The 19,048-nt window shown below is 42.7% G+C and overlaps 1 protein-coding gene across 1 annotated transcript in view; it reads left to right on the top strand.

The window, feature by feature from the left end:
- Positions 1–19,048, top strand: part of TRMT13 (tRNA methyltransferase 13) — a 207,594-nt gene that overhangs the window by 130,701 nt on the left and 57,845 nt on the right. The window contains exon 7 of the mRNA XM_086954492.1: positions 4,265–4,432. Coding sequence (XP_086810618.1) covers positions 4,265–4,432 — 168 coding nt within the window. The remainder of the gene's footprint in view (positions 1–4,264; positions 4,433–19,048) is intronic.

Raw genomic sequence — 19,048 nt, 5'->3', positions numbered from 1 at the left:
CACAAGAGCATAGCAGATGAAGCACATCTTCTTGCATGGTACCACATAGCCGGAATAACGTGCCTGCTTTCTTTTTTAGCCAGTGTGGGAGATGCTGGATGCACGGCAACAGACTTAGCCTGTACTTTAAAAAGCGCATGTTGGTCTTTTTGGCGTAGCCCAGACCAAAATAGTTCTGGGGAGCTTTTGCCGAATATGAGTTCAGAATCATCCAAGCGTGCATTCTTTTTGAGAAATCTGCTTTGTCTTGGACCCACGACTGTTGTTTAATCGACTTCTTTGCCAATGTATTAAACGTTTTGTGATCTGAGGAGGAAGCCCAGAGCTGTTTCAGACCGGTGTTTACAAGACTTTTTGCTAAGTATTTAGCTGCTTGCGAGGTCGGAGACTCCTCTAACTCCCTCCACAGATATTCGTTCAATGTTTCTTGTGCGGATTTCCTCACTTTGTCCCATACACAGATATAGGCCCCTGTCGTGCCACGAGCTGTTGTTGTATGCCAAACTCCAGACTAATCTGTGGTGGGGAGGTTCGCTTAGGAAGGCTAAAGATGATTCTATATGCGGCTATAATTGTACTGTCGAGTATTGTTGCGTCTCTGCCTCGTAGGACCTCACTTCCATAAGTTATTGTAGGCAGCAGTTTGGCACGGATAACTTGTACCAAAGGTGTTAAAGATGGACCAGAAAGCTTGTTATTCAGTATTTTTAAAGCGATTGCCAGTGCAAGTCCTTTGCCTCTAATGCTAGACCTTTGCGCACTGAATCGACCGCCGTTATCAATCTTCACGCTTAGATATTTATATGTCGACGTGTCTTTGATGTGAGAGTTGTTCCAAAATCACGAATAAAAATTCCTTTTTCTTTTACTAATAGTCATAGTTTGGGTTTTCTCGAGGTTTACTATTAGGTCGTTTGCCTTGGAATAGCTCGGTGTGGTGTTCAAGAGGTTTTGAAGCCCTACTTTGGTGTGGCTTATTAAGACAATATTGTCCGCATATAAGAGGCATGGTAGATTGAGCTCTCCTAGTTTAGGAGCATGTGAATTGCAGTTGTTCAAAATTGGAGCCAGGTCGCCCAAATACAGATTAAACAGTGTTGGGGCCAAGACGCAGCCCTGCTTGAGGCCATTGTTGGTCTGTATGCGCCTCGACAGCAGTGAGCCGTCCCCCACCTTTATCTGTATCCAAGTCTCCGTGTGCAGGTTTATTAACTGGTCCAACAGTGGTTTTGAGATCCCCCAGCCGTTTCATTTTGACCATAGGAGATTCCGGTTAATGTTGTCAAAAGCCGCTTTATAGTCTATGTAGCAGAAATGTAGGGGCAATTTTTTTGTCTCTGCCTTGTCTATTAGTATGCCCATAGTTAGTATATTGGTTGTCGTGCCCACTGATTTATCGTTACCGAAGGTAAGTAACTTGTACATTAGGAAGAGTATTTTACGTCTATTATTTTTAAAGTAAAGATTGTTCACCTATAAAATTGCTTTTGATTTTATTAGCAATTTAGAAAATGACAGAGTTTGTAATGCAGTGATAGTTTACATTCAGATGGCAATTAGAAGAACAAAATATAACTCACAGCTCGAGGCCTTTGTTTATGAAGAAGGTAGGACGCATATCGATTAATGATGTTCAGGGTTGCAGTTTTGTTGCCGTACTTTATATTATGCACATGGAACTTTATGTACAAACTATCTCCTGCATTTGCTTTTATTGTATCACGCCCACTGCGTATATTCATGTATAGTAGAATTTTTTGAACGTTTCATTTGTTTTTATGCACAGACTGCGATGAAATGTGAAGATGTTCATTATTATTTTTAGGATGCTTTTGCGGTTGTACTTTTTTAACCGAATAAAGCTTGATTGGATTGAATGAACTACGCAGGGTGCTAAGATAGTGATGAGCGGTTGTTGCTACTTTTATCCAATCAAAAGCAATATGTTTTGAGCCAGAGTACAATTCTTTTTCTGCTTATATTTCGACAAGAATAGTTGCGAGAAACGGCGACCCTCAGCAGAGAGGAAGTATAAAGTGTAAAGTTATAGCAGAAGTGAAGTCAGTTGTTTTCACAGTGACTTTATTTCTTTGACGTTCGCTAGGTGAAACTGCTAGTTGTTCTTGTGCTTCACTCTGTGGTAAAATCAGGTCTAAGCTCACTTTACATAACCCTGTAAAGATTTATGACAGATGGGGCAAAGTCACAAAGTTGCAGCTGAAGGCAGATTGTCTAGAACTTTGTGTAGAACTTTTCAGTGCGCGCCCATATTCACCTTATCAGAGAGAAACCGAATATGTGTGGAGGAAGCAGAGCCTGGCTGCTTGTTATAGCTGGCACAAACCTGTGACGGCTTCAGATCCCCGATCCCGACCACCACCTATGACACCACCTGTTACTGTACGTGACGGAAGGTTGTCCGCAGGATTCATGCAGTGTACCTTCTTCTGTGTGTCTGCCAGAAGATTGCACCACCCAGGGTTAAAAAGAGAATAATGGAATTAAACGAAAATAAAAACCAGCTGCAATTTCATTACATAGCGAAGTGGATTGTCTGTGCGAGCAGCGGTCAGGACGTGCCAGAGCCCACAAGGGGAACAAGACTGGATCATCTTTATTGCTTTAAGATCGATTTCCTTGGCACCTTGTATGTATACACCCAGATAAAGCAGTGTTTCCACATCCTCGAGTTAAAGACTCCAATGGAAGAGCACAAATGAAAGAGGGTAGACGAAACCTCCAATGTAGGCGCGCACAGCTCTTTCCATGTAGCAGGGAGCATTTTGTGAATGTAGGAATAGCTAAAAATAAAGTAATATTTTGAAAGTAAATATGTGGCTACATACATTTATATTCAAGTTTCTGTCAGTAATGTCAGCCGTGCACAGTGATCAGTTTGACTGTTTACATCTCAACCTAACATTAATAGTTGTTTAATCATGAACCTTATATACATAGTTGGACTGCGTTCGATTGTGAGGGCGATCTGGCTGGCGTTGGAATGGGGAAAAGAAGCAACAGGAGATAGAGGACGGAGCGAGTGAAAACATGAGCACTCCTGTGGAGTTCTCAAACACAAGGACAAAAGTAGCTCCTAAAACGTGAGCAGTGGATGGACTCAAGTAGTTGGTTCGTGCTCTGGGGAAGGGCTAAACACAAGAAAAGCCATGACGCAACATGCCATGGAAAAACGAGAACGAAGGATATGAGAGCGACTATGGTGCAAACAAATAGTAAGCCTATGGGCCTGCTGAAGTCCACTGATTGTGAACACCATGTCTCTTCGAGATAGCGCATGCGATGTCTAGCCTAGACCTAAAAATGTGTTATTAAGCAAAGTACCAGTCCCTGAGTTCAGAGGCATCAATAAAAGCCTGCTTCTGAAATGTGTAACCTTAAAGCCCTTTGTGAAATAGAATCCTTTTTACAGAGTCCTGTCTCATTGTCGGTATGATACTTCTGCACAATTTTTACAGCTAAAAAGTCATTAGTGAAGATCATTATGAAAGAGAAACAGCAGTGACTCATAACCATGTTTCTCTGCACCTACTCTTCTGTGCAAAAATCGGATTCCTTCATTCCTTGAAGATATTGGACATGTTTTCATTTCCTGCAGATTTTTTAAATTTAGGACTATTGTAGAATCATGTTTTAAGTACACATGTATTGTAAGTATAACTCGGATGGTGTTTAGGTTCGTTTAAGTAGTTGACACATAACTAGATAATTTATGCAAGTGGGCTTCGTATCACATATCACTCAGTTAACCAGTGGGAATTCTCCTCCATGCCATGTGACCTTATTGAGGGTGTGACCAGAAAAGGTGGGGCCAAGTGTGTGAGTGTCCAGAGACCTAGGTATTGGAGTGTGTGTTTGTGTGTTAGGATGACAACAGATGACAAAAGAGATGTTTGTGACGGAGGCAGGTAGCCTGTATATATTTCAGTTTGGAATGTTGCACATAAATACGAGTGCAGCTTGACCTTCTTTGTTCTATTATTATTGCCATTGTAAAATAGATATACATGTTCAGTGCTATTTATGCAAAGTTATCTAGTTATTCCTGTGGAACCCAGAAAACACACAGCTAATGTTTTCAATGTTCTGAACATTTGGGCTCCCCCAGTGGTATCATCCAGAGATTTTTTTTTATAAATCAATTCTAAAATTAACGTTAGGAAATGCTAGATTTATATTGTGTGTACAAAGAGTATATGCATGTCTGTTGTTGCTTAACCATAATATTTGCAATAATACTTTTCAGGCTTCAATTTTGGGTAACATGGACAGGCTGGGATTGCTCGGATCTGGAAGGTGCTATGTGGAATTTGGCGCTGGACGGGGAAAGCTATCCCACTGGGTCGATATAGCATTGGGAGACACAGAAAATACTCAGTTCCTCCTTGTGGAAAGAGCCTCCACGCGATTCAAGGTAAACACTGTGAAGTACAATAAGATATTGCTGATTTTTGAATCTCTAAGCGTTAACTGAAAGTAATGCAAAAATATCGGTGTTTTCCTTTGTATGCTTTTCCTTTATGCTAATTTCGTGAATTGATATTGATATTAAAGCATGAATATATTTCAAGCTCTGTTTTAGAATTCTTCTGTCTACTGAAAGTAGATTCAGTCTTGCAATTGGGTATTACAAAATCAATTAAAAAAAAACTCTATTCAGGAGAAATTGATACAAAGTCCTGATGCATACATTCTTCTCTGGTCCTGTCATTTTTTTAAAATTTAGCTTTACATGTGTATGTGTAAAAAATAAATATATATTTATGCACCCTCTCCCACAGACATTCATTATGATAGTATACTCGGAAGTTTTCTCATAAAAAGGAATGTCTCGCACATCTGTTACTTCTCCAACAAACAGTAGATGTTCTATTTAGTTCAGAAACACTAAATGTTGCCTTAGTGAGGAAGAGGATGTAGTGTTTTATTCCATTTAACTCTTTTTAATACAACAAGCGAGGCGACTGAGGCTCATTCTGCGTACCGTGAAGGTCCATAAATTGCTGAGTGAGGTAGTATGCAAGATGTTGATAATATGCCTTTTTCCCTTGTAGTGAGAAGTGGCTTAATGTCTTGTAAATGGAAAATGCATTTTTATTATAAAACCAACCCAATGAGAAGCAGATAAAAAATGTCTTGTAGAACCATCTAAATCATGCGTGCTACCATGAAGATAATAGTTTTATATGCATGGTCACCGATGTATCCATGAGACAATAGGCATAATGTTGGTTCTGCATACTGATCCTTGATCACATGTGTAGCCACAAATGTAGAAGACCTGCCTCCAAACAAGAGAGAGGCCATTAAAAGAGCACGCAGGTCACCCGACTCAGTTTACCATACTCACCTGGGCCCATAAACAATACAACTTATATTCGTGAGTTTTAATCAGGTAACCTGTGCACTTCCTCTAATCAGTGAATTATAACTTTCATTTAGGACCTATACCATTGACTTACCAATCCACATCATCGGCACCTAAAAGTCCTAAGGGATCAACGGTGTTAGAATAATAGGTAAGATAACATTTGTACCCATATAAAACCCACAGACTCAGGAAGTTTTAAAATCTTTATCCAAGTTTCTTAAATGGTCATGATCCAAAGATTAAACATCAACAGACATTTAATTATGAAGATCAAAATTAATTACTAACTATGCAAAAGATATATTATACTGAACATTTAGCAATAAGGGAAGGTCAGAAAAGGAACATGCTATGTAATCAAAATGATTTGGCATTTAACAACAAGGGAAAGGTAAGAAAAGGGAATACGTAATCAAGACTATCGAAAGATTTTAACCATAGGGAGGGTAAGAAAAGGGAACATATGTAATCAAAACTTTTAACGGTAGGAAAGGTAAAGAGTAAGAAATGTTACCATGACAAACCCACACAAATTTATATTTACCTAGAACGGTGTGAAGACCAACCTTGGCCACGGGCTGGACAAAGGACAGAAATCCCAAAAGTTGCAGTCGCCAGTAGGCTAGCAGGTGCAGATTCAGAATCAGGACAGGTAAAGCCAAATTGGATCAGGACAGGACCACCAAAGGTTAAGTTTAGTTGCAACGCCTGCACTACTCCCTCTCTGCAGCTAACAGCCAAAACCCCAATTGGGTTATCGATTTCACCGACAAAGTGCTTCGCCAGCACTTCAGCTTCCCGGAACCCCGAATGGGTTATCGAATCTTCTGACAGAGTGCTCCGTAGCCCTCGCTCTTGGTCACCTATTGTATGCATTGGGTCAGTGACAGGTCCGTTATTCGGACAAGTCGGACAAATTAACTAACTAAACCTACCCTCGTTATACTATTTTCAGGTCAGTGCACCACCCCCAAATGTTGCAAGTGTAAGAATCCCCAATTTTGATTGGACAAGGAATGAGGAGATGTCATCACACCATGCCAAAAGGAAACTTTCTGCATATTATATTTAAATTCACGATCCCGCCCATCATTTTATTTTCTCATGACATCTTTATTCCACCCAGCAATGAATGTTCTATTAGTAAATACATTGTATCAACATTGTACATTTGAGCTTCCTCTGACAGAGGTAAAGGGCCAGCCTCCCAGGCGCATCTTTGGATGAGACTGTTCCTGGCAATCATTCAATGCCATTTCTGAAGCGCCCCTTGGTTTCTTTTGCACATGTTCAAAAAGGATGCAGTGGGATCTCGTCAGGCCCAAAGGAGTTACATGTGAAAATAGAAGACAACAAATTCTAGAACAAAGGATAAAAGAGTATTCTGTATACCACTTATCTCTAATCTATACCCATTATTTTATATTTAACTATAGCATTAAAATTAGGCGGGACATACAGTTAAGCAAAAACAGCTGAGCAAGCTTCATGAATGCGGTTACACAGAGCAGCTATTTTAGTTTCTAGTGCGCAGAAGTGAAAGTTTCCCTCCAAGCGAAAGATACGTCATGTCATGTGAGTGTGACTGACGCATGCTCAATAAGAAATCCCGCGTAGCAGCAGCCATTTTATTTGCAAGTGGATTAACATTAGTAAAACACATAAGCAAGCTTCACTCAGACACCCATTTGTGTTGTGTAATGTGATATTCATAAAACAAACATTGTTGATTAATGTATTAACGTTATGTCGAGAGGACTGATTACAAGCAAGTCACGTTACGTGCGTATCCTTGCTCCATCACCATCACAAGCAACTCTCATGTTGGCGTTTTCTGCTCTCTTCATTCCTTAAAGTGATAATCCAGTTTAGTCCAGCTAGAACTCTACAAATCCCCAGATACAGCTTCTAGAGCACCATTGAGATCATTGCTGCTCCCCTCAATATTTAACCCTTTTGTGGAACTGCAAAGTGGGTTGCCTGGATGGTATTCACTATCGCTATGAAGAGGCAACCAGTTGTAGCTTAAAGTTTCTTCAGCATATGACTTTCAAAATGTACAAACATCATTCTACCCTAAGAAGTTGGATAGAAATGTATTCCCAGACATAGTGTTTGTAATCCAGAACAGAACCCCTAGATTTTGGCATTGGATTTATAATTGTAAACCCCTGGCTGTCTCACCTTTGTTTCACCTATGAAATATCTGGGCATCACTTTCCATGTAAATCTGCACATGCAAGCTCCCAAAGCTAGGAATACCCAAATGCCCACATCTGAACAATGCAGACTAAGAAATGTCCTTTTTCTGCATCATGAGACAGCTCACGTCCACCAGTCAGCATACTTCTATGAACTGTCACTAGTCTGACATGATACTTGAAATTCCAACTCTCCAAATTCAATGCAGTAAATTGGGGTGTTCTCGACATCAATTTGAAGCCATCATGCCTTTCTTTTGTAGAGCATCTCAGAGGCACTTATTTGATGACTTATTGGATAAAGACAAACTTGATTTCGGTATCAGAGGATCTTCATAGATGGCAATTAAGGATAGAAAAGTTGTCTTTGTGAGGAGATCCTATAACAGTCACTGGAACAATAGGACAATATTAATGAATTCTGTCCCTGTTGACCAATTAAATGAAAGTATTATACAAAGCAACACTGCAGCATAAATCCCAATTGTTCTACCAGGGAAACCATAGAAAACTTGAAGAAAATTAAGGAAAACGCAGCCACGTAATTAGCATTTTAAAAGAGACTGAATTTTATGCAGTGTTTCTTTAAGGAGTCAGACTCCGTATGCCTTATGCTAGTAGTTACTTCATGGACTAATAGGCTATGTAAGAGGATCTCTGAACATTGTCAAGTTTTTTTAATCACCAGACAAGATGGCGATCTAGCATGTTTGGCATTGCCAAGTAATACAAAGATTTTGGGCCGAGATTGTGGCACAATTGAACAGAATCACGGGCTGCACAATAGCCCCAGAGATACAAACTTGCCTTCTTGGCTTGATCCCTAAAAATCCCAAACGTAAAACTACTAGACGATTCTTGGTATTGGGTCTTACGATAACCAAGAGGTCCACTGGTTCGTATTCGGACTTCACATTTAATTCATCCGCACCAACTTCACTGTCGGATTCTCCTTTTGAGAATTTCATCAGAAGTTAACATAATCCTGTTGCAGGAAATCCTTCCTAGATGATACTCCAAACTCCATATCTCACTTGAGACTTTTAAACCTAGTTCTCTGTAAGTATGGAGATTCTGCAGCCTAGAGCACCTGCTCATACTTTTACCAGTGCTACCTGAATTTAAGGAAATGGAACATGAAAATACTCTCACACTGTCACAAAGAAAGTTGCAGCACCTAGGCTTTTGAAAAAATATAGACCACCGGACCAAGATTCAATTTTACTTTGCTAAAAGCCTGGGAGTCTTTGACAAACGGCTCTTACTGCCCACTTTCCATCAAATTCCACTCAAGGATCCAACAATGATCGGAAAGGGTCAGTATGGTTTACTACATCGCTTTTATTGAAAATAGGGAGCTAAATAAGGAGACCCAAAGAATCATTCAAGATGCGAAGAAGCAAACATCAACTCTCAAGCTCGCCTATAAAAAGAACATCTGTACAGCCAATAAAGCATATAAGATGAATGCATGGCTAAAGCTCCTCCACACAAGTAAACTGAAAAACAACAAGCAATTCTGGGCCAAAATTAATTCACTTGCAAACGAACGCCTTCGCCATCACAACGCCTGTATCTTCAAAGCAGATTGGATAGCTCACATACCTGCCGCATACTCGGTGGATCTCCCCGATGACCAGATGCAGATTGCAATAATAAATGGAAAAAGCACTCTCCCAGAAGCAGCACTACCAAAATCACCAGAAAGTTCAAGGCTGACCGACTCGCAAGTCTGGCTCACCCTCACGAGACTGAGGTCAGATGGGGCTCCTGGTCCAAACTGCCTTCCAAGCGCCTTATTCAAGCACAACCACAATTCTAGGCCTAGTACTTCACCCTGCTGTTCAACCATGCTTTCCTTACCAACTCTATAATGGTATCCTGGAGAGGAGGTATTCTGCATCCCATTATTAAATCAGGCACACGGACCGACTCGCCACACTACAGATTGAACAACCTAATTGATGTTGAAGCCAAGATGTTGCCTCCAATCTCTCAGTCGACCTGGAAGCCTGGGCCTTCTCAGCAAATATCATCCCAAAAACGTAGCCTGGTTTCAGGGCTCAAATGAATACAATGATTAGCCTTCTTACAGTCAGCCTCCTTGCCGAAAAAGCCAAAATCAAATGCTTGAAACACTACGCTTGGTTCATGGATTTGAAAGCAGCATTCAACGGGCTACCAAGAGACAGTCGACGCAAAAATGGCCAGCTGGGATGTACCATCGAAACTACTGGAAGCTGTGATTAATCTGTATTCAGACACCTGGGTACAAGTTAAAATCGGCAGTGGTGACAAAGCCACCCGCAAGATTGCTACTCACACCAGCCAAAAGCTGGGGTGCGTCCTAGCCCCCTGCCTATTCAACATCTTTATGACGGATCTAGACACACAACTAATGAAAGCAGCAGGTAATCCCCCTAAATTAGCAAATGAACCATCATGTCTACAATATGCTGACAACGTTGTTTTAGCTATTCAAACCCGATGACCTTAAGTCCTAATCACCAACCTGGTTCAATACATTCAAACTCTAGGGCTGGAACTTAATTATACTAAAACAAAAGCAGTTTGCTTCTCAGCGAACCCTAGTGATAACCACCCCACGTTTAAGTGGAAAGCTCTGAAAAAACCTAGAATAGGCCATATCTGGGAGTGGTACTGAACGGCAGACTATTGTTTTTATTTTTTATTTATTTAATACAATTTTATATAGCGCAAACTTTACCCAAAGGTGTGAGAGCGCTTTACATAAGAACCAGTTTAAATACATAAGGATTTAGGATTACGTGCGATACATAAAGATATAAACAGAAAAAATTGCAAATGTACAAGTTGTAAAGTCACACAAGGAAGAGAGTCTTTCAAGGAAGCGATACAAATGGATAAACTCTAAGCGTCACATAGGAATGGTAGAGAGTACAATGGTCTACAGCATATACTATTGATTAGAGTTATCTCTATATATATATATATATATATATATATATATATATATATATATATATATATATATATATATATATATATATATATATATATATATATATATATATATATATATATATATATGGATCGAATTCTGTTTCCAGGATGAACCCACAGAAAATACGGACCACCACACGAATTGCAGAGTGTCACAGCAGGCGTTTATTCAACCATTTTGCAGCTTAGATTTTGGCATGACGCGTTTCGGGCAGGGTCTGCCCTTGATCACATGACGGACATGCAGTGTTTTCTCATTTAAATAGGGCACACACTCATTTTTTTCTTCAATTCACAGTGACACCACGTGGTCTATACATAGACATAGAAAGTAGACTACCAATGTGAGGTGTTTAACATGTGCATACAATTGGGCGCCGTCTATGGGCTATTTGTAAATCTTGGCAGCATTTTTGTACAGGGCACCTGCACACAAATATTTAAAATAACAATTAAGTAACGATGTACATTTATAACCGCCTAAATGCGTATTTAAAAATTTCTGTGTAACAGCGAGCTAGCAGCATATTCCTATATAAATGACACTTTTTTAAAAAAAGGGGTATTCTTACACATATCTGTACAGCGAAGCAATTATTTACACCAATGCATCAAATATATAACATATAAATATGTTAAAATTCTAAAAAGACATATATAAGAGTCCATGATAATAATTTATAATGCATAAATAAATAAATATTATGCTAAAAAATACATTGTGCAAAAATGGCAGTGTGTTCCACATTCGCTGAGATAGCCTTAGTGTATCTAGTTCATTCATTACAGTTGGAGCTAGCTTACTCAAGTATTACAATCCAGTGTCACGTTACAATGTGCAAATATTTGCTTGTATTAAAGTACCAGTGCTGAACCATATAAACAGGGATAGTGACCTATCCTTGCCCATTTGGCAACCCAGGAGGGTTGCCCAACTTGGTCTTGCTCCAACAGCAATTCCAATTGTAAAGTGCTAAGTGTTATAAGTGCAACCAAAATTGTGGGAGGTTTAAAAATGATGATTAAAAAGAGAGGTAAAATTAACAGGATAGAGAAACTGATCATAAGTTCGTGGTCAACCATACATGAGACACTAGGGCATTTATTGGCTTGATCTATTACATTGCGCCCGGAAAGGATGCAGATTTGGTGATTACATGATAGTGGAGATGGAGAATCAGGCAGGACAATTTAGACTTAAGTTAAAGGAAGGTATGTATGTCTTCCCTATCATTGAGGCCGTTAGGATGCTTACTGTTAAGATTCAGGATGTATCTGGTCTCTAACTGCCTCAAAGTCTTGTCCCTATCCCCACCTCGCTTTAACACCGGGGCCTGGTCAATTACAAAGTATGTCAAACAGTTCACATTCTTATTGTGACTCACCTTGAAATGTCGGGCTACCGGGTAAGCCGGATCACAGTTAATGATTGCACGAATGTGCTGTAGGATACGCATGTAAACAGGGTTTTTTGTACTGCCTACGTATCGCAAGCCGCATGTACATGTGAGGACGTATATAGCGTACTCAGTGCGGCAGTCATGTTTTCCCCTGATGGATATTTCTTTTGTTTTAAAAGGGGTTTTGTATGTGGCAGTGTTGGCTCCAAAGTTGCATGCCCTGCAAGTGGCACACTTGCGGAAGCCATTGCTTGTGGGCATCCAAGTTTGAATACTGGTGGACCCAGTTGGAATCTCCCTTGATAAGAGATTAGCCATGTTTTTAGATTTCCTGAACGTCACGCTGGGATGTTCTGGCAACGTGTTTCTCAGAATAGGGTCGGTTAGAACAATGGGCCAATTTTTGTTTATGATGTTACGTATTTTGCGTTCCTGTCTACAGTAAGTGGTGATGAGTCTAGGTGAGTTATTCTCATCCTCTATGCTTGTGTTACTCTCACTGGTGCTGGGTAGTAGGGTAGCTCTGGGTCTTTCACTTGTTTTTATCATGGCTTTTTTCAGAATTTCCTCACTATACCCTCTTTTGCGCATGCGCTCTAAGCATAATTGACTGCAGACATCGAATTGCTCCGATGTACTGCAGATACGCTTAAGCCGTAGCAATTCCCCGTAGGGTATGCTAGCTATTAAATGACGTGGATGCATGTAATATTGCATTACCAGCAGAAGGTTTTCTGTAGGCAGAGGTAATGAGTGTCTCGTCAGTTACTTGTATCTGGACATCCAAAAATTCTAATTTGGACTCACTCATGTTGGAGGTGAAGTGAAGATTAAACTCATTAATGTTTAACAGATTAACAAATTCTTGTGCGCTTTGCATGCTTCCCTTCCAAATAACGAAAACATCGTCTATATAACGAAGCCATGATATCACATTAATTTCAAACATGTCCCTGTGTGTGTTCATGAGGACTTGCTTTTCCCAAAAACCCACGTGCAGACACGCGTAGCTCGGGGAAAAGCAAAATTAGAATTGGGTGGGAGTAGGGAGGGTGGGAGGGATACGGAGGTATGGAAAAAAGGCAAATCGGAAACATTTGATGATCGTCAAAGGGGAAACGAGAGAGAAGGGTAAAGGCCGAGGGAACGGACAAGATGGTGAGCCAGGGTCAGGAGAAAGAAGCGGCCGTGAACAGCAGCAAAATGGCGGCCAGGACAAAAGAAAAAAAAAAGTAAAGAAGTCCATGAGTAAAGGAGGAGAGCAGAGGGGGCAGCCACAGGAGCAAGGAGGGAAAAGGATTGGGGGTCCACCAAAACCAAAACGAGTCAATTAGATGGGCAAACGCTATGGGGCCACTGGGCAGCAGAGTTGTCGGGGATGTTCAAAGACACAGTCTCTGGGTCGCAAGGGCAGCAGTGTTTAAGGAGCACCTAATCCAAAGGAGAGCCCTGGCCAGTAAACTATGGTTTGCTTTTAACATGCTGCAAAATAAATCTGAAATACATCACAGCATTATCTATTCCAGGTTATCAGGGCAAAGTATTTCCCCTCAGTCTCTTATGGCTCTGAACTATTAAAGGGGAGGGATGCAACCACATTGAACAAACTTCCATCCGCCCTGTTCAAACATATTTTTCAGCTCTTACAACCTATATCACAATCCCAGGTGAGACTGGAGATTGATCTGTTCCATCAAGCCCCGGTCAGGAAGGATGCAATCAGCAAAATATGAACTCACTCGCTGCCCTGTGTTTGTTGGATTTGGAGAGGCAGCCCAACTATGAAAATTCCTGGTCAACAGCCCTTCAGCAAACGCGAAGCAACCTAAATTTGGCCAACACCTGGAAATCAAACCTGCCTTTAAAAAAATTGCCAACATGGCCGTAAAACTCCAATCTTGGTCCACTGACCAAGTAGTGCTCGCCCTCAAAAGGCAAGGATGGACCGTCCTCTGCTCATATACTGCTTGGAGCCCACAACTGTATCTCGCAACCCATATCGCAGGCCCAACTCCACACCCACTCCTTTTATTTCGCATTAGTGCTTTTCCATCCAAAGATCATGTCCTTACTTTGAAGCAGCCCTGGCCACGACCCCCAGTGCTGCTTATGTGGCTGCACACAAGAAAGTATACCACACCTCTTGTGCATCTGTCCAGCTGTTACTCACCTCAGATAGAAACTGTTACGTCCTGTCCTGAGGGCCGATCCGATTAGATCCTGCGGCCCTTCAGTTATGGTGCTCCTATATGGGCACAGTATTCAGCTTTTTTGCAGAGCCACAAAGGTTTAACTGGCAGTGAATAGGCTGCTTCTAAAAAAAAAACGACTCTTCTGGAAGTATAACTCATTGCACTAGATCGCACTTTAGACTACAGCTGTTTACATGATAATTTTAGCACTGGACTTTTAACTATATGGAAATCTTCCCCTTGAAAATTTTAACACACAAATTGCTGTCCTTTTAACCATGCTAAAATTTAAATTGTATTCTTGTGGTGTATTTTGCGGTGAGTTTTATTAATCTGCAATAAAGAATTTACTTACTTAAGGGGGGAGCTTTTACCTACGATACTTGCACATCACCAAAGCTCTTTTGAGCACTCTCGCAAAGGGTTTCACACCGATCTGTTGGGACCCTAGACAAGCTAAGACCAGGACAAGGAGGAAGGGGATGCCTAACACCTCACTGGGTGAAAACCTCTAGAAGCTTCCAAAGTGTGCACCAGGTATAAATGGACCCTTAAACTCGCCTCTTCAGTACACTTCTGGATCTGTGGACTCTGTCAGGAAGAAGGACTACTGTGCTGCTAAAAGGACTGTCACTCTAAGGGACTGCTGCTCTGAAGTACTGCTGCCCTTCTGTGCAGACCTGCTTCACTCTTGCCTGGATGTACCTGTATCTCTGAACCCAGGTCCCCTGAGTGACTCTAAGGACTAGTTGCACCACCTCCTGATCAGAAGCCATAAGGACATAATAGGCTTTCAACAACCTTGGGCCCAGCACCTGGACTCTGCCATTTGTGAGTCCTGAGCCCCCCTCCCCCTCAGTGGTGCCATTTCAGTCCTGGACCCTTGGAAGTGGGCCTAAAGATGTTCTGCCAGCCCATCTATGGATCCAGCAGAACCAGCACATCTCCTTTGCGGCAAGGTTCATCTCCCGCAGATCTGGCGTACCACCTTTGCTGCTCAATGTATTGCCCTTGAAACCAATGCATCGCCTCTGCTGTGCAATGCATCCTTGGCATCGGACTCTGCATCTCATCACAACCCGGATTTAAGATACTGTTCAGCGGGCCAAATTAGTTCCCTGTAGCAGGCTCACGCTCCATTTCTTCAGCTTGAACTAGTCACTTTGTCCATGTCTATCACACGATATAACCATAGTTGCCGCTTTTCGTTTTTGGTGCAATTTCCACTTCAATCTTTAAGATTGAATGTCTCCAATTCTGCTGATTTAGATTCTTGTCATTTTTTTACTTTATTTATTTATTAACATATACCCCTTTTTAGGTCGAACAGACCTAAAAAGCATGCGAAGCATGCTTTGTCTGCGAAGACATCTTTTGCTGGCGTGTTTGGGGGAATGTGAGACAGCAATCGCCCACGCGCTTCGCTGTCTCAGATTCCTCCTCGAGGGCGAGCACGTCGCCGTGCACATCCCCTGCCTGCCTCGCATTCTCTCTCAATCACACACAGTCACGCACGCGCGCACACATTCCCTCGCGCACACACGCGCACACACTCTCTCCCCCTCCCCCCCTCCCCCCAGGCATACACACAGGCAGGCACGGAGTACCCTACGGGGGACTCTAACTTCACATCAGCCCTGGGCCCCACTCACCGGCTGCTCTCTTCCGGCTGGGCTCCTCTCGCGCTCTGCTCCTCACGGCGCTTCTCCTCTTCTGGATCGGGGCTCCCTCAGGTCAGAGGAGCCCCGCAACAGGCGCCACACTCCTCCTCCTCCCCGGGCCCCCTCCTGGGGACCCGGGCTACCCAGGACCGGCAGGGCGCTCCATGCGCCGGCAGGCCTTCTTCTCCCGGACCTCAGGAGGCGGGACTTCCGGTCTGCCGCGAGCGGATTGGCCGGCCGGCCAAGAGCTTCCGGGTCCCGCGGCCAGCGCGGCGGCCCGTTTTCAGACAGGCAGGCGGCAAGGCAATCCAAATATCGGCGTGGGCAGCCGAAGTAGAAATAAAACGGCACATAAGCGAGGTGGGCACTCGCAGACTAAATAACAATTTAGTGGGGCAAATCCACGCCGGGTGGGCACCGGCTCCCAACAATAAAGCGCTCTTAGCGCTAAATACGATTTACAGCGCTACGGGCAGAAAATGAAGCGCTCTTCCAGGGCTGCAAGCACTAAAGCGCTCCCAAGGCTAAAAGTGAAATTAAAGCGCTCCCAGCGCTAACCTTCCCTAACAGGAACATATATAATTCATTTCCATTCTGTCACTCCTTTCTCTAGTCCCTCATTTCACCTCCCATATCACCAAGTACAACTATTTGTCCTATTCTCTAGCTCTTTGTATTTCTGTCTATACATCTATAACACCATCTTTCCTTTCTTTGTTTCCACCTCTGTCTTCCTTTCTCCATCTCTATACCCTTTCTTTCTGGCTGTAAACACCCCTCATTCTCAATTTTCCTCTGTCTAGTTCTTCCTCTCTCTCACTCCCTACTTGTTTTCCTCTCCTTTGTGTCTTATTCTACCCATGTTCTCTTTTCCCTTCTCTTTTCCTTTCTTTCTCTCTCACGCTAGAAATTCTCCTCTCTCCTGTATCTCCCTATGAGCTCTTTCTTCAGTTATTTTGATATTTCTCGTGTCATTATTCCTGCTCTCATTTAGTATCTCTTTGGAGTTTAATTTGTGACTGCAAACCTTCCCCTCCCTCCAGTCGTGTTCTCGCCTGTCCGTCTCACTCACTTCCCTCTACCCCTTGAAATCTTCTGTGCTCTTTACTACACCTAATGTTATATTCTGTTGCAATGCAATAGGTCTCACTTTTGCGAAAGTTTAAGCTATTAGCATTGTAAATGACAATGCCTTTTATTTATGTTTTAAAAGCAAAAACATAAATAAAAGACATTGCCATTTACAATGCCAATAGCTCTAACTTTAATAATGCGAGACCTATTGCATTGAAAATGCTTGTTCTAAATTGGTTTGCTATTTTTCTTGTGTTGTATTTACACTTTATTACAGTTTGAAGTGTGCATAAATACTTCACATATTGCCTTTAAGTTAAGCCCAATTTCTCTGTGCCAAGCTACCAGAGGGTTAAATACAGGCTAATTTGGGGTTTGCTTGTGACTTCACCCTGACGCGGGATGGGGTTGCTGCTTGAGTAATATGAAATATTTCGTTTTTGGTGCAATTTCCACTTAAATCTTTAAGATTGAATGTCTCCAATTCTGCTGATTTAGAGTCTTGTCATTTTTTTAACTTTATTTATTTATTAACATATACCCCTTTTTAGGTCGAACAGACCTAAAAAGAATGCGAAGCATGCTTTGTCTGCGAAGACATCTTTTGCTGGCGTGTTTGGGGGAATGTGAGACAGCGATCGCCCACGCGCTTCGCTGTCTCAGATTCCTCCTCGAGGGCGAGCACGTCGCCGTGCACATCCCCTGCCTGCCTCGCATTCTCTCAATCACACACAGTCACGCATGCGCACACACATTCCCTCGCGCACACACGCGCACACACTCTCCCCCCCTCCCCCCAGGCATACACACAGGCAGGCACGGAGTACCCTACGGGGGACTCTAACTTCACATCAGCCCTGGGCCCCACTCACCGGCTGCTCTCTTCCGACTGGGCTCCTCTCGCGCTCTGCTCCTCACGGCGCTTCTCCTCTTCTGGATCGGGGCTCCCTCAGGTCAGAGGAGCCCCGCAACAGGCGCCACACTCCTCCTCCTCCCCGGGCCCCTCCTGGGGACCCGGGCTACCCAGGACCGGCAGGGCGCTCCATGCGCTGGCAGGCCTTCTTCTCCCGGACCTCAGGAGGCGGGACTTCCGGTCTGCCGCGAGCGGATTGGCCGGCCGGCCAAGAGCTTCCGGGTCCCGCGGCCAGCGCGGCGGCCCGTTTTCAGACAGGCAGGCGGCAAGGCAATCCAAATATCGGCGTGGGCAGCCGAAGTAGAAATAAAACGGCACATAAGCGAGGTGGGCACTCGCAGACTAAATAACAATTTAGTGGGGCAAATCCACGCCGGGTGGGCACCGGCTCCCAACAATAAAGCGCTCTTAGCGCTAAATACGATTTACAGCGCTACGGGCAGAAAATGAAGCGCTCTTCCAGGGCTGCAAGCACTAAAGCGCTCCCAAGGCTAAAAGTGAAATTAAAGCGCTCCCAGCGCTAACCTTCCCTGACAGGAACATATATAATTCATTTCCATTCTGTCACTCCTTTCTCTTGTCCCTCATTTCACCTCCCATATCACCAAGTGCAACTATTTGTCCTATTCTCTAGCTCTTTGTATTTCTGTCTATACATCTATAACACCATCTTTCCTTTCTTTGTTTCCACCTCTGTCTTCCTTTCTCCATCTCTATACCCTTTCTTTCTGGCTGTAAACACCCCTCATTCTCAATTTTCCTCTGTCTAGTTCTTCCTCTCTCTCACTCCCTACTTGTTTTCCTCTCCTTTGTGTCTTATTCTACCCATGTTCTCTTTTCCCTTCTCTTTTCCTTTCTTTCTCTCTCACGCTAGAAATTCTCCTCTCTCCTGTATCTCCCTATGAGCTCTTTCTTCAGTTATTTTGATATTTCTCGTGTCATTATTCCTGCTCTCATTTAGTATCTCTTTGGAGTTTAATTTGTGACTGCAAACCTTCCCCTCCCTCCAGTCGTGTTCTCGCCTGTCCGTCTCACTCACTTCCCTCTACCCCTTGAAATCTTCTGTGCTCTTTACTACACCTAATGTTATATTCTGTTGCAATGCAATAGGTCTCACTTTTGCGAAAGTTTAAGCTATTAGCATTGTAAATGACAATGCCTTTTATTTATGTTTTAAAAGCAAAAACATAAATAAAAGACATTGCCATTTACAATGCCAATAGCTCTAACTTT

This window comes from Lissotriton vulgaris, chromosome 1_1 (assembly GCF_964263255.1).
Source record: "Lissotriton vulgaris chromosome 1_1, aLisVul1.2, whole genome shotgun sequence".
NCBI classification, from domain to species: Eukaryota; Metazoa; Chordata; class Amphibia; order Caudata; family Salamandridae; genus Lissotriton; species Lissotriton vulgaris.
Note: the sequence above shows the minus strand (reverse complement) of the source record. Positions and strands in the feature narration are given on the sequence as shown.